Source organism: Triticum urartu, chromosome 4A, assembly GCF_056163025.1.
Source record: "Triticum urartu cultivar PI428250 chromosome 4A, HENAU_Tu73, whole genome shotgun sequence".
Lineage (NCBI taxonomy): Eukaryota > Viridiplantae > Streptophyta > Magnoliopsida > Poales > Poaceae > Triticum > Triticum urartu.
In genome coordinates this window covers 110,328,512-110,344,730 of record NC_141876.1, presented here as the reverse complement: position 1 = coordinate 110,344,730, position 16,219 = coordinate 110,328,512, and the positions used below count along the sequence as shown (strand labels likewise).

Genomic DNA, 16,219 nt, shown 5'->3' with positions numbered 1-16,219 from the left:
ATTTTTATGCCGGATTGAATTTTGCTTCTGGAAATCTTTTAGATTCGGCCGCGGGAGGCACTTTTATGGAAATCACTTTAGGAGAAGCTACTAAACTCCTAGATAATATTATGGTTAATTATTCTCAATGGCACACTGAAAGATCTACTAATAAAAAAGTGCATGCGATAGAAGAATTTAATGTTTTGAGTGGAAAGATGGATGAACTTATGAAATTATTTGCTAATAAAAGTGTTTCTTCTTATCCTAATGATATGCCTTTGTCTACTTTGATTGAGAATAATAATGAATCTATGGATGTGAATTTTGTTGGTAGGAACAATTTTGGTAACGACGCGTATAGAGGAAACTTTAATCCTAGGCCTTATCCTAGCAACTCCTCTAATAATTATGGTAATTCCTACAACAATTCTTATGGAAATTATAATAAGATGCCCTCTGATTTTGAATCTAATATTAAAGAATTTATTACTTAGCAAAAGAATTTCAATGCTTTGATTGAAGAAAAATTGCTTAAGATTGATGAGTTGGCTAGGAACGTTGATAGAATTTCTCTTGATGTTGATTCTTTGAAACTTAGATCTATTCCACCTAAGCATGATATCAATGAGTCTATCAAATCCATGAGAATTTCCATTGATGAGTGCAAAGAAAGAACCGCTAGGATGCGTGCTAAGAAAGATTCCTTTATAAGAGTGTGTTCTTCTAGTTTCCATGATAATAAAGATGAAGATATAAAAGTTATTGATGTGTCCCTGGTTAAATATTTGTTTTGCAATATGAATCTTGATAATGATGGGACTGAATATGATCCACCTTTACCTAGAAGGCGTTCCAAAAATTCTGAGTTTTTAGATCTTGATGCTAAAATTGATAAAAGTGGGATTGAAGAGATCAAAACTCTGGATGTTAATGAACCTACTATTTTGGATTTCAAGGAATTTAATTATGATAATTGCTCTTTGATAGATTGTATTTCCTTGTTGCAATCCGTGCTAAATTCTCCTCATGCTTATAGTCAAAATAAAGCTTTTTACCAAACATATCGTTGATGCTTTGATGCAATCTTATGAAGAAAAACTTGAGTTGGAAGTTTCTATCCCTGGAAAACTTTATGATGAGTGGGAACCTACTATTAAAATTAAAATTAAATATCATGAATGATATGCTTTGTGTGATTTGGGTGCTAGTGTTTCCACGATTCCAAAAACTTTGTGTGATTTGTTAGGTTTCCGTGATTTTGATGATTGCTCTCTAAACTTGCACCTTGCGGATTCCGCTATTTAGAAACCTATGGGAAGAATTAATGATGTTCTTATTGTTGCAAATAGGAATTATGTTCCCGTAGATTTTATCGTTCTTGATATAGATTGCAATCCTTCATGTCCTATTATTCTTGGTAGACCTTTCCTTAGAACGATTGGTGCAATTATTGATATGAAGAAAGAAAATATTAGATTCCAATTTCCGTTAAGGAAAGGCATGGAACACTTTCCTAGAAATAAAATAAAATTACCTTATGAATCTATTATGAGAGGCACTTATGGATTGCCTACCAAAGATGGCAATACCTAGATCTATCCTTGCTTTTTATGCCTAGCTAGGGCGTTAAACGATAGCGCTTGTTGGGAGGCAACCCAATTTTATTTTTATTCCTTGCTTTTTGCTCCTGTTTAGTAATAAATAATTTATCTAGCCTCTTTTTTGGTTGTGTTTTTGTGTTTAATTAGTGTTTGTGCCAAGTAGAACCGTTGGGAAGACTTGGGGAAAGTCTTGTTAATCTTGCTGCAAAAAAACAGAAACTTTAGCGCTCACGAGAACTGCTGCCATTTTTATTTGGAAAGTGATATTTAGTTAATTCTTTTTTAATATGATTAATAGATAAATTCCTCACGTCCAGCAATTTATTTTAGAATTTTGGGGGTTCCAGATCTTGTGCTAGCTACAGATTACTACAGACTGTTCTGTTTGTGACAGATTCTTTTTTTCGTGTGTTGTTTGCTTATTTTGATGAATCTATGGCTAGTAAAATAGTTTATAAACCATAGAGAATTTGGAATACAGTAGGTTTAATACCAATATAAATAAAGAATGAGTTCATTACAGTACCTTGAAGTGGTGTTTTGTTTTCTTTCGCTAACGGAGCTCACGAGATTTTCTACTTTAAGTTTTGTGTTGTGAAGTTTTCAAGTTTTGGGTAAGGATTTGATGGATTATGGAACAAGGAGTGGCAATATCCTAAGCTTGGGGATTCCCGTGGCACCCCCAAGATAATCTAAGGACACCAAAAAGCCAAAGCTTGGGGATGCCCCGGAAGGCACCCCCTCTTTCGTCTACTTCCATCGGTAACTTTACTTGGAGCTATATTTTTATTCACCACATGATATGTGTTTTGCTTGGAGCGTCTTGTATGATTTGAGTCTTTGCCTTTTAGTTTACCACAATCATCTTTTCTGTACACACCTTTTGAGAGAGATACAATTCAGAAATTATTAGAATACTCTATGTGCTTCACTTATATCTTTTGAGTTATATAGTTTTGCTCTATGTACTTCACTTATATCTTTTAGAGCACGGTGGTGGATTTGTTTTATAGAAACTATTGATCTCTCATACTTCACTTAGATTATTTTGAGAGTCTTAAATAGCATGGTAATTTTCTTAAATAATCCTAATATGCTAGGTATTCAAGATTAGTAAAAACTTTCTTATGAGTGTTTTGAATACTAAGAGAAGTTTGATGCTTGATGATTGTTTTGAGATATGGAGGTAGTGATATTAAAGTTGTGCTAGTTGAGTAGTTGTGAAATTGAGAAATACTTGTGTTGAAGTTTGCAAGTCCTGTAGCATGCACGTATGGTAAACGTTATGTAACAAATTTGAAACATGAGGTGTTCTCTGATTGTCTTCCTTATGAGTGGCGGTTGGGGACGAGCGATGGTCTTTTCCTACCAATCTATCCCCCTAGGAGCATGCGCGTAGTGCTTGGTTTTTGATGACTTGTAGATTTTTGCAATAAGTATGTGAGTTCTTTATGACTAATGTTGAGTCCATGGATTATACGCACTCTCACCTTTCTATCATTGCTAGCCTCTTCGGTACCGTGCATTGCCCTTTCTCACATTGATACTTGGTGCAAACTTCGCCGGTGCATCCAAACCCCGTGATATGATACGCTCTGTCACACATAAACCTCCTTATATCTTCCTCAAAACAGCCACCATACCTACCTATTATGGCATTTCCATAGCCATTCCAAGATATATTGCCATGCAACTTTCCACCATCTTGTTTATCATGACACGTTCATCATTATCATATTGCTTTGCATGATCATGTAGTTGACATCGTATTTTTGGCAAAGCCACCGTTCATAATTCTTTCATACATGTCACTCTTGATTCATTGCATATCCCGGTACACCGCCGGAGGCATTCATATAGAGTCATACCTTGTTCTAGTATCGAGTTTTAATCATTGAGTTGTAAATAAATAGAAGTGTGATGATCATCATTTAATAGAGCATTGTCCCAATCAAAAAAGGCCCAAAAGAGAAGGCCCAAAAAAAGAGAAATGAAAAGGGACAATGCTACTATCTTTTTTTCCACACTTGTGCTTCAAAGTAGCACCATGATCTTCATGATAGAGAGTCTCTTGTTTTGTCACTTTCATATACTAGTGGGAATTTTTCATTAGAGAACTTGGCTTGTATATTCCAACAATGGGCCTGCTCAAGTGCCCTAGGTCTTCATGAGCAAGCAAGTTGGATGCACACCCACTAGTTTCTTTTGTTGAGATTTCATACATTTATAGCTCTAGTGCATCTGTTGCATGGCAATCCCTACTCCTTGCATTAACATCAATCGATGGGCATCTCCATAGCTCATTGATTAGCCTCGTTGATGTGAGACTTTCTCATTTTTTTGTCTTCTCCACATAACCCCCATCATTATACTCTATTCCACCCATAGTGCTATATCCATGGCTCACGCTCATGTATTGCGTGAAGGTTTATAAAGTTTGAGATTACTAAAGTATGAAACAATTGCTTGGCTTGTCATCGGGGTTGTGCATGATGAGAGCATTCTTGTGTAACAAAAATGGAGCATGACTAAACTATATGATTTTGTAGGGATGAACTTTCTTTGGCCATGTTATTTTGAGAAGACATAATTTCTTAGTTAGTATGCTTGAAGTATTATTATTTCTATGTCAATATTAAAGTTTTATCTTGAATCTTCCGGATCTGAATATTCATACCACAATTAATAAGAATTACATTGAAATTATGCCTAGTAGCATTCCACATCAAAAATTCTGTTTTTATCATTTACCTACTCGAGGACGAGCAGGAATTAAGCTTGGGGATGCTTGACATGTCTCCAACGTATCTATAATTTTTTATTGCTCCATGCTATATTATCTTCTGTTTTGGACATTATTGGGCTTTATTATTCACTTTTAGATTATTTTTTGGACTAACCTATTTACCGGAGGCCCAGCCCAGAATTGCTGTTTTTTTGCCTATTTTAGGGTTTTGAAGAAAAGGAATATCAAATGGAGTCCAAACGGAATGAAACCTTCGGGAACGTGATTTTTGGAACGAACAAGATCCAGGAGACTTGGACCCTACGTCAAGCAACCAACAGGGAGGCCACGAGGTAGGGGGCGCGCCTACCCCCCCCCCCCCCCCCCCAGGCATGCCCTCCACCCTCGTGGGCCCCCTGTTGCTCCACCGACGTACTTTTTCCTCCTATGTATACCTACGTACCCCCAAACGATCAGATACGGAGCCAAAACCCTAATTCCACCACCGTAACTTTCTGTATCCACGAGATCCCATCTTGGGGCCTGTTTCGGAGCTCCACCGAAGGAGGCATCGATCACGGAGGGTTTCTACATCAACACCATAGCCTCTCCGATGAAGTGTGAGTATTTTACCTCAGACCTTCGGGTCCATAGTTATTAGCTAGATGGCTTCTTCTCTCTTTTTGGATCTCAATACAAAGTTCTCCCCCTATCTTGTGGAGATCTATTCGATGTAATCTTCTTTTTGCGGTGTGTTTGTTGAGACCGATGAATTGTGGGTTTATGATCAAGTTTATCTATGAACAATATTTGAATCTTCTCTGAATTCTTTTATGTATGATTGGTTATCTTTGCAAGTCTCTTCAAATTATCAGTTTGGTTTGGCCTACTAGATTGATCTTTCTTGCAATGGGAGAAGTGCTTATCTTTGGGTTCAATCTTGTGGTGTCCTTTCCCAGTGACAGTAGGGGCAGCAAGGCACGTATTGTATTGTTGCCATCGAGGATAACAAGATGGGGTTTTCATCATATTGCATGAGTTTATCCCTCTACATCATGTCATCTTGCTTAAGGCGTTACTCTGTTCTTATGAACTTAATACTCTAGATGCATGCTGGATAGCGGTCGATGTGTGGAGTAATAGTAGTAGATGCAGGCAGGAATCGGTCTACTTGTCTCGGACATGATGCCTATATACATGATCATACCTAGATAGTCTCATAACTATGCTCAATTATGTCAATTGCTCAACAGTAATTTGTTCACCCACCGTAAAATACTTATGCTCTTGAGAGAAGCCACTAGTGAAACCTATGGCCCCCGGGTCTATCTTCATCATATTAATCTTCCAATACTTAGTTATTTACTTTGCTTTTATTTTACTTTGCATCTTTATCATAAAAATACCAAAAATATTATCTTATCATATCTATCAGATCTCACTCTCGTAAGTGATCGTGTAGGGATTGACAACCCCTTATCGCGTTGGTTGCGAGGATTTATTTGTTTTGTGCAGGTGCGAGGGACTAGCGCGTAGCCTCCTACTGGATTGATGCCTTGGTTCTCAAAAACTGAGGGAAATACTTATGCTACTTTGTTGCATCACCATTTTCTCTTCAAGGGAAAACCAACGCAGTGCTCAAGAGGTAGCACATGTTGGCATGCTTTATTTCTTCCTGGAATCTGCAAGTTTTGTGTGGTTTTTGTTAAACTCTTGTGTGAAGTTTTTTGTAGCACCTTTTGTTGTTGTGGCCAACGGAATTACAGTTCGTTCAAACATGGCAACTACAGTTCATCGAACATGGCAACTACAGTTGAGTAAACATGGCAACTACAGTTCATTAAACATGGCAACTGCAGTTCACTAAACATGGCAACTACATAACAACTTCATTTGGCATTTGCATTCCATACCATAGTGTCCAGTGGAAGTACAGTTCATTAAACATGGCAACTGCAATTCATGAAACATGGCAACTGCAGTTGAGTAAACATGGCAACTATAGTTCATTAAACATGGCAAACTATAGTTCATTAAACATGGCAACTACATATCATGGTTACTCTGTACTCAATGGCTACTTTTAAAAAAAATCACCATTTTCAAATAAGCTTTTCAACTGCATTGCATTCTACATGGCACCTACTACCTCCATGATTTGTGCAAATAAGATTGTAACACAACCGACTTACTTGTTAAAAATCTTGTTGGTGTATATCTTGCTCATCTGCCTCTCCATTGGTAAATACGTTAGCAATTTTGGCTGCTTGAGCGCGGTGTTTGCTTCTTGCTGTAGCTCGGACCCCAGTATTTTTTGTTGCAAAGCGGTGTACTGCTTGGCAAACTGTAGCAATGAGTTACCAGGGCTGACGTACCACTTCAAAACAGCATTGAACCCCTCACTGCGCTGTGTAGTCTGCAGAAACAGGAAGAAGCACTGCATGAAGTAGGCCGGCACCCAATACATTCGCTTTTCCCACAAGCTAGCAAGTGTCTCGTGTTATTGGACTTGATATGTTTAAATCATAGCCATCCAGGTCCTTTCAAACTCCTCCACCGTCAAGCTTTGGTCCACGCACAGCTTGAATGCCTTGTGCAGCTCTGGATGGTCAGCAAAGAATGGTCCTAGCATCTCCTCAGCCTTCTTTATAATGTGCCACCTGCAGTGCCTGTGCACTGCCAACGGGAAGACCTCCTCTATGCCTGCACGCATGCTAAAATCCTGGTCTATTATTATGTTCATCGGAGCAAGTCCACCCATGCACTCCAAGAAGGTCTTGAACATCCAAATTTACCCATCCATGTCTTCGTTCCAAACGAGCCCGCATCCGAACTGCAATGACTGATTGTGGTTATTTATTCCTATGAATGGAGCGCATGGCATCTTGTACATATTAGTGAGATATGTCGCTTCGAATAAAATGCAGTCTCAAAAATGTTTGCAGGCTCTTCTTGCAGCACCATCCACCCAATATATGTTCCTGACACGGTCCTCATCGTCCAATCTTATCCTGTAGAAGAAATCTGGATCTTCTTTCGCTTTCTCATCGAAGTAGACTATCGTGGCTTCTATGTCAGCCAACTTGCTTTCTGTATAGTACTTTGCCTTTAGGATTGTGACGTCCGCCGGGATGTAGGGCATGCTACTCAGAGTCCCATTTTTGCAGTGGATGAGGGAGAGTATCTAGACCATTCTTAATGGACCGGCGTTACAATCATGTAGCAGCTTTATGAATTTCTTCTCGAGGGGGGTGAATCCCCTGTGGGCGGATAGAAATTTTACCAGGTCAAACTTATTTATTAGCTCATGGTTGTGCTTGTCAAAATATTCATTGACCACCCATTGTGCTCCATCTACGTTCAGCTTACATCGGACAGGGCATTCCGTCTTGATAATGATACCTCTCTTTCGTTCTGGAACGACAGGCGCATCACCTTTGCCCTTCTTGTTTCTTCGTTCCTTGTAGCACCTGATCTCACCTCTGCTGTACTCATTAGTTTTTTTAATTTTCCTGTGGTATTCGGTGTTGACCGCAAACCCATGGAACTTTTCATATGTCTAGTAGAATTCCTTTGCATCTTCAAACGAATCAAATCTCTGCCCAAGATACGGTGCCTGAGGTACTATGATTTCTGATTGCCCACCATCTTCATCCCCTTGTGCTTCGTCATCGGTTTCATCATACACTTCAGTATCAGCGGCTGTTTCATCTACTTGAGTGTTGCTTGTGCTGGTCTGCAAAGGTTTGCTTGTCGGCATTGCTGGAACGATTGCCATTTCTGACAGTGACTTGGCATTGTTTGTGGCATGAGTGTTGGCTGGCTGGTGGAACGTGTCTTCCGTGCGCTCAGAGCTCCCCGCATTAGATGTCCCCGCGCCGCTGTTAATTTTAGTTGAAGGTCCTGCAATAAAAAATTAGGTACGAGCATAAGATTTTGCTTGAATGGCATGTTTATCATAACGGAGTACAGCAACTGCATGTGATTTTGCATGACATCAATCACACAGCGAGCCGTGAATCTGCATATGGCCATGCATGGCAACTATAATTCTCCAGTAATGGCAGATGCAGTCCAACAACATGGCAACTACTATTGCCAACACATGGCAACCAGCATCTTTTAGCATTAGAACTTGTAGTATATAGCAATGGCAGCTACAGTCCAACATACATGGCAACTACCATTGCCAACACATGGAAACAAGTATATTCCAACATCAAAACTTGTATTCTAGTCCCGAGCTTAGTACGCAAATGTGAACAATCATGAATGTTGCACCCACTCTTATAGCAATTGGCAAATCCCGAAGGCAATATACGACTCTTTTTGCACACGACCACTTGGTAGCATTTTTTGTTTGTTTCTTCCACCACCACCGTTACAAATCTACTTTTCCTCACATGTTATTCCCACAAAAGCAAATGCAGTACTGCTTTCTGGTTCACATTATTTTTTACCTTGATGTGCCGCATGTGCCGATCTTGTGTGGTCTGTCATTCCAAATTGATGTGCTCTATTGATGACCCACAAGTATAGGGGATCTATTGTAGTCCTTTCGATAAGTAAGAGTGTCGAACCCAACGAGGAGTAGAAGGAAATGATAAGCGGTTTTCAGCAAGGTATTCTCTGCAAGCACTGAAATAATAGGTAACGGATAGTTTTGTGATAGGATAATTTGTAACGAGTAGCAAGTAATAAAAGTAAATAAGGTGTAGCAAGATGGCCCAATCCTTTTTGTAGTAAAGGAAAAGCCTGGAAAAACTCTTATATGATGTAAAGCGCTCCCGAGGACACATGGGAATATCGGCAAGCAGTTTTCATCACGTTCATATGATTCGCGTTCAGTACTTTGATAATTTGGTATGTGGGTGGACCGGTTCTTGGGTGTTGTCCTTACTTGGACAAGCATCCCACTTATGATTAACCTCTATTGCAAGCATCCGCAACTACAACAAAAGTATTAAGGTAAACCTAACCATAGCAGGAAACATATGGATCCAAATCAGCCCCTTACGAAGCAACGCATAAACTAGGGTTTAAGCTTCTGTCACTCTAGCAACCCATCATCTACTTATTACTTCCCAATGCCTTCGTCTAGGCCCAAATAATGGTGAAGTGTCATATAGTCGACGTTCACATAACACCACTAGAGGAGAGACAACATACATCTCATCAAACTATCGAACGAATACCAAATTCACATGACTACTAATAGCAAGACTTCTCCCATGTCCTCAGGAACAAATGTAACTACTCACAAAGCATATTCATGTTCATAATCAGAGGGGTATTAATATGCATATAGGATCTGAACATATGATCTTCCACCAAATAAACCAACTAGCATCAACTAAAAGGAGTAATTAACACTACTAGCAACCCACAGGTACCAATCCCGGACTTAGAGACGAGAATTGGATACAAGAGATGAACTAGGGTTTGAGAAGAGATGGTGCTGGTGAAGATGTTGATGGAGGTTGCCCTCTCCCGATGAGAGGAGCGTTGGTGATGACGATGGTGATGATTTCCCCCTCCCGGAGGGAAGTTTCCCCGGCAGAACAGCTCCGCCAGAGCCCTAGATTGGTCCCGTCAAGGTTTAGCCTCGTGGCGGCGGAGTCTCGTCCGGAAAGATGGCTTATGATTTTTTCCTCATCGAAAGACTCCATATAGCAGAAGATGGTCATCGGAGGGCCACCAGGGGGTCCATGAGGTAGGGGGCGCGCCCAGGGGGTAGGGCGCGCCCCCCACCCTCGTGGGCAGGGTGTGGCCCCTGGTGAACTTCTTGTGCTCAGTATTTATTATATATTCTGAAAATGAATTCCGTGAAGTTTCAGGACTTTTGGAGCTGTGCAGAATAGGTCTCTAATATTTGCTCCTTTTCCAGCCCAGAATCCCAACTGTCGGCATTCTCCCTCTTTATGTAAACCTTGTAATAAGAGAGAATAGGCATAAGTATTGTGACATAATGTGTAATAACATCCCATAATGTAATAAATATCGATATACAAGCATGATGCAAAATGGACGTATCAACTCCCCCAAGTTTAGACCTCGCTTGTCCTCAAGCGAAAGCCGAAATCGAAAAATATGTCCACATGTTTAGAGATAGAGGTGTCGATAAAAATAAAATACATACATGAGGGCATCATGATCATTCTTAGAACAACAACTTATATAACTTTTGTCATATGATTTCTTATGCTAGAGTAATAATTCAATCACAATTTCAAGTATGAATCATAAACTTCATTGAAAAATAACAAACTATAATCTCAGTCATTGGAGCAATTGCAATTTATCATAACATAGGAAAGAGTCAATATAAGAGCTTTTTAGCAAGTCCACATACTCAACTATCATATAGTCTTTCACAATTGCTAACACTCACGCAATACTTATGGGTATGGAGTTTTAATCGGACACAGAGAAAGATAGGGGCTTATAGTTCTACCTCCCAATGTTTTACCTCAAGGGTAATGTCAACAATAATAGTTCATGAAAACTCACATCCAATTAGCCATAAATACCAGGATCTTTCCAACATGTTGTGCTTGCCAAAAGATAAAATGTAAAAAGGAAGGGTGAAGATCACCATGACTCTTATGTAAGGCAGGAGATAAAAGTAAAAGATAGGCCCTTCGCAGAGGGAAGCAGAGGTTGTCATGCGCTTTTATGGTTGGATGCACAAAATCTTAATGCGAAAGAACGTCACTTTATATTGCCACTTGTGATATGGACCTTTATTATGCTGTCCGTCGCTTTTATTTCTTCCATATCACATGATCGTATAAAGCTTATTTTCTCCCACACTAATAAGTCATACATATTTAGAGAGCAATTTTTATTGCTTGCACCGATGACAACTTACTTGGAGGATCTTACTCAATCCATAGGTAGGTATGGTGGACTCTCATGGCAAAACTGGTTTAAGGGTGTTTGGAAGCACAAGTAGTATCTCTACTTGGTGCGATGAATTTGGCTAGCATGAGGGGGAAAGGCAAGCTCAATCATGTTGGATGATCCATGACAATATAATTTCTCTCGGATGTAAGAAAACATAACCCATTACGTTGTCTTCCTTGTCCAACGTCAACTCTTTAGCATGTCATATTTTAATGAGTGCTCACAATCATAAAAGATGTCCAAGATAGTATATTTATATGTGAAGACCTCTCTTTCTTTATTACTTCCTATTAATTGCAACGATGACCAAAACTATGTTTGTCAACTCTCAACAACTTTTATTCATCATACTCTTTCTATGTGAAGTCATTACTCTCCATAAGATCCATATGATCTCTTTTATTTCCTTTTTATTCTTTCTCTTTTATTTTATTCACTCAAGATCATGGCAAAATAACCAAGCCCTTGACTCAATACTAAACTTTATTATATATAGCTCACAGACTCGATTACATAGAAGGATCATAAAGCAAAACTCACAACTAGATCATACTAAAACTTTATTCTACTAGATCAAGATATTACCAAAAGGATCGATCTAAGAAAAACGGTAAAGATAGAAGTGATGGTGATACGATACCGGGGCACTCCCCCAAGCTTGGCAGTTGCCAAGGGGAGTGCCCATACCCATGTGATTATGTCTCTCTTTTCGGGGATGGTGATGTGATATTCTTGGTGATGATGCCTCTCAGGATATGATTCTCCTCCTCGAGCTTATTGACTTGCTGCTTGAGGTCCATTATTTCCTTTCGAAGTTTTCCTGTAACAGCCAAAGCTCCCTGCACCCAAGGGTGTTGCATAGCTGCGGGAGAACCAGTGACACTCTTTTTCATATTCTCATAAGAAAGAAATCTAACATTGGAAGGGATAACCGAGTTTGGAATAGCCGAGCTCTGCAGTTCCCCCATTGTGAATCCAGCTCGGAAGCGGGAAGTGACTTCTTGATCCTCCTCCATGGCATCTATCCTCTTCAAATCAGCCTCCATCTCTTCCTCTGTTGCTGGCCCAAAGTGGTCAACATTATTGTTTGCCATTGATCACGGTGCCGGATGAGACACCCAGCTCTCCCCGACTGACTCTTGCGAAGACATCTTGCTCTAATCTGCAGCAGCAATAGCTCGAAACACAAACAGAGGATAATTGCGTGATACGGGAGTCAAAACCTCCAGGAGATTATATAATGAATTTTTACCGACCAAAATACGTGTCGTGTAAGAAAACGAAGTCTGGAGAGCACACGAGGTGCTCACGAGGTAGGGGGGGCGCCCTCCACCCTCATGGAGCCCTCGTGTCCTTCCCGGACTGCTTCTTATTTTTCTATTTTTCTAAATATTCCAAAACGGAAGAAAATTGCCATTAGAACTGTTTTGGAGTTGGTTTACTTACCGTACCACATACTTATTCCTTTTCGGAGTCTGAAATGTTCCAGAAAGTGTCTCTTATGTATTCCTCTGGGGTTACGGTTTCAATAACATTGGTTTCAACATTTATAGGATTAAGTGAGATATAATGTTTAATTCTTTGACCGTTCACATGACGCCCCTGATTTGACCGTACACTAATCATACACGCAAACGTGTACGATTAAGATCAGGGACTCACGGGAAGATATCACAAGACAACTCTACAAATAAAATAAGTTATACAAGCATCATATTACAAGCCAGGGGCCTCGAGGGTTCGAATACAAGATCTCGATCATGGATGAGTCAGCGGAAGCAACAATATCTGAGTACAGACATAAGTTAAACAAGTTGCCATAAGATGGCTAGCACAAACTGGGATACATATTGAAAGAGGCGCAGGCCTCCTGTCTGGGATCCTCCTAAACTACTCCTGGTCGTCGTCAGTGGCCTGCACGTAGTAGTAGGCACCTCCAGTGTAGTAGGAGTCGTCGTCAACGGTGGCGTCTGGCTCCTGTGCTCCATCGTCTGGTCGGAACAATTGGGTATAGAAAAGGGGAAAAGGGGGAGCAAAGCAACCGTGAGTACTCATCCAAAGTACTCGCAAGCAAGGAGCTACACTACATATGTATGCATTGGTATCAAATGGAAAAGGGGTATCATATGTGGACTGAACTGCAGAATGCCGGAATAAGAGGGGGATAGCTAGTCCTATCGAAGACTACGCTTCTGGCCACCTCCATCTTGCAGCACGTAGAAGAGAGTAGAAGGTAAGTTCACCAAGTAGCATCGTGTAGCATAATCCTACCCGGTGATCCTCTCCTCGTCGCCCTGTTAGAGAGCTATCACCGGGTTGTATCTGGCACTTGAAAGGGTGTGTTTTATTAAGTAACCGGTTCTAGTTGTCATAAGGTCAAGGTACAACTCCAAGTCGTCCTGTTATCGAAGATCACGGCTATTCGAATAGATTAACTTCCCTGCAGGGGTGCACCACATTTCCCAACACGATCGATCCTCTTCGGCCGGACACACTTTCCTGAGTCATGCCCGGCCTCGGAAGATCAACATGTCGCAGCCCCACCTAGGCACAACGGAGAGGTCAGCACGCCGGTCTAAAATTCCTATGGCGCAGGGGTCTGGGCCCATCGCCTGTTGCACACCTGCACGTTGCGAACGCGGCCGGTAAGCAGACCTAGCCTTCCTAATACAAGAGCAGGTGTTCCGGCCCAATCCGGCGCGCGCCGCTCAGTCGCTGACATCACGAAGGCTTCGGCTGATACCACGACGTCGAGTGCCCATAACTGTTCCCGCGTAGTTGGTTAGTGCGTATAGGCCAGTGGCCAGACTCAGATCAAATACCAAGATCTCGTTAAGCGTGTTATTTTGACATAACCGCGGACGCCGACCAGGGCCAGGCCCACCTCTCTCTTAGGTGGTCTCAACCTGCCCTGTCGCTCCGCCTCAAAGTAACAGTCGGGGGCCGTCGGGAACCCAGGCTCACCACTACCTGGGTGGAACCACCTGCCCCTTCAACCCCCAACATCGGAATCACTTGCGGGTACTCAACGAGCCGACCCGACTTTAGTCACAACATGTATAGTATGTATATATAGTATAAACCGTGATCAACACCCGACGTGATCACGGCCCGATAGTATAGCGTGGCAGACTGACAAGAATGTAGGGCCACTGATGATAATCTAGCATCCTATACTAAGCATTTAGGATTGCAGGTAAGGTATCAACAGTTGTAGCAACAATGTCAGGCTATGCATCAGAATAGGATTAACGGAAAGCAGTAACATGCTACACTACTCTAATGCAAGCAGTAGAGAGAAGAGTAGGCGATATCTGGTGATCAGGAGGGGTTGCCTGGTTGCTCTGGCAAGTAGGGGTCGTCAACAACGTAGTCGGACGGGGCACCAACAGCGGCGCCAGTCTCGTAGTCTACCGGAGATAAGAGGGGGGAAAAACAATGAATACAATGCAAACAGATGTGTAACGATGCATGACATGTTAAGTAGCGGTGCTAGGTGTGCCCTAACGCGGTATGAGGTGATACCGATGAAGGGGGAAATGTAACACCCCGGATGTAACTTTCCCTATTTGTACTCCAACTCTTGCCGTTTCCGGCGTTAAGTTATATTTATTTCTCGGGTTCGGGTCCTTGTCTTCGTGTTTTGTTGTCGTTGTCATGCATCTCATATCATGTCATCATGTGCATTGCTTTTGCATACATGTTCGTCTCATGCATTCGAGCATTTTCCCCATTGTCCGTTTTCCATTCCGGCGCTTCGTTCTCCTCCGGTGGTCATTTCTAGCTTTCTTTCGTGTGTGGGGATTAAACATTTCCGGATTGGACCGAGACTTGCCAAGCGGCCTTGGTTTACTACCGGTAGACCGCCTGTCAAGTTTCATACCATTTGGACTTCGTTTGATACTCCAACGGTTAACCGAGGGACCGAAAAGGCCTCGTGTGTGTTGCAGCCCAACACCCCTCCAATTTGGTCCAAAACCCACCAAACTCTGCTTCATGTCCTAGAGCGTTCGATCACGATCGCGTGGCCGAAAACTGCACCTCATTTGGACTCTCCTAGCTCCACTTATGCCTATATATACACCCCCCCCCCCCATTCCAATTCGCGGATCCTCTCCCCCTAACCCTAAAAAAATCACAGATCCGCCGCTCCGGACGTGTCCGGGCGGAGCCGGACAACGTCCGCCGCCCCCGCGCCCAGCCAGGACGCGCCACGCGGCGCCCGGCGCCCGCCGCCGCCGCGGCCCGCAGGGACCCGAAGCCGGCCCTCCCCGGCCCGCAACGCCGCGCCGTCCGCGCCCTCCTCCTCCCGGCGCCGCGCCCGCGTCCACCGCCTCCCCGCCGGCGCACCGCCGCCCCGCCACTGCCGCTTCGCCGCCGCCCGGTCGCCGCCATCGCCGCCACCGGCCGCGCCGGCCTCTCCGTCGCCCGGATCCGCCCCGGCCGCGGCCTCCCTCCGACGGCCGCCCGTCTTCCTCTGGCCAAGGCGCCATTTCCGGCGAGGAGCTACAGTGCAGATCCGGCCGCGCCCCGGGTTGCGTGCCCGAAACCCTAGATCTGATCCGGGGTAGTTTTTTTTACTAAGTCCCAGAATTTTTTACTTCACATGCTCATGTTCGCGGCTCCGTAACTTTGCATCCGTAGCTCCGATTTGGGCGTGTAGCATATCAAAATGTTCATCTCGACGAGTACATCATTTCATTCCATTGCATCATTTTCATTTGAGTTCATCTTGATGCCCGAAATGCTGTTACAAGGAGGCTTCGTGAGTTAATTGTCAGATCTGCTAGTTCATCTTAGACTTTTGTCATTTTTGCCATGATTGTTGTGTGCATGCTATGCCTGTGAGTCCTTCATATGTTTTGTTAAGGATTTTGTCATCTATCCAGAGGAACAACCCATGCATTTTTAGGATGTGTGTGGTGACTTGTGCAAGCTTGCAAAGTGAGGCACCCGGTAAATCTGTTTTCAGGGACTTAGTAGTTTTCACCAAGTCTGGGATTAT

At 42.5% G+C, this 16,219-nt stretch overlaps 1 protein-coding gene across 1 annotated transcript in view; it reads left to right on the top strand.

Moving 5' to 3' along the window:
• The window catches only part of LOC147975025 (uncharacterized), a 28,010-nt gene extending 12,241 nt beyond the window's left edge, over positions 1-15,769 (top strand). The window contains exon 8 of the mRNA XM_087520236.1: positions 15,356-15,769. Within this exon, the coding sequence (XP_087376362.1) occupies positions 15,356-15,769 (414 nt within the window). The remainder of the gene's footprint in view (positions 1-15,355) is intronic.
• The last annotated feature ends 450 nt before the right edge of the window (positions 15,770-16,219 follow it).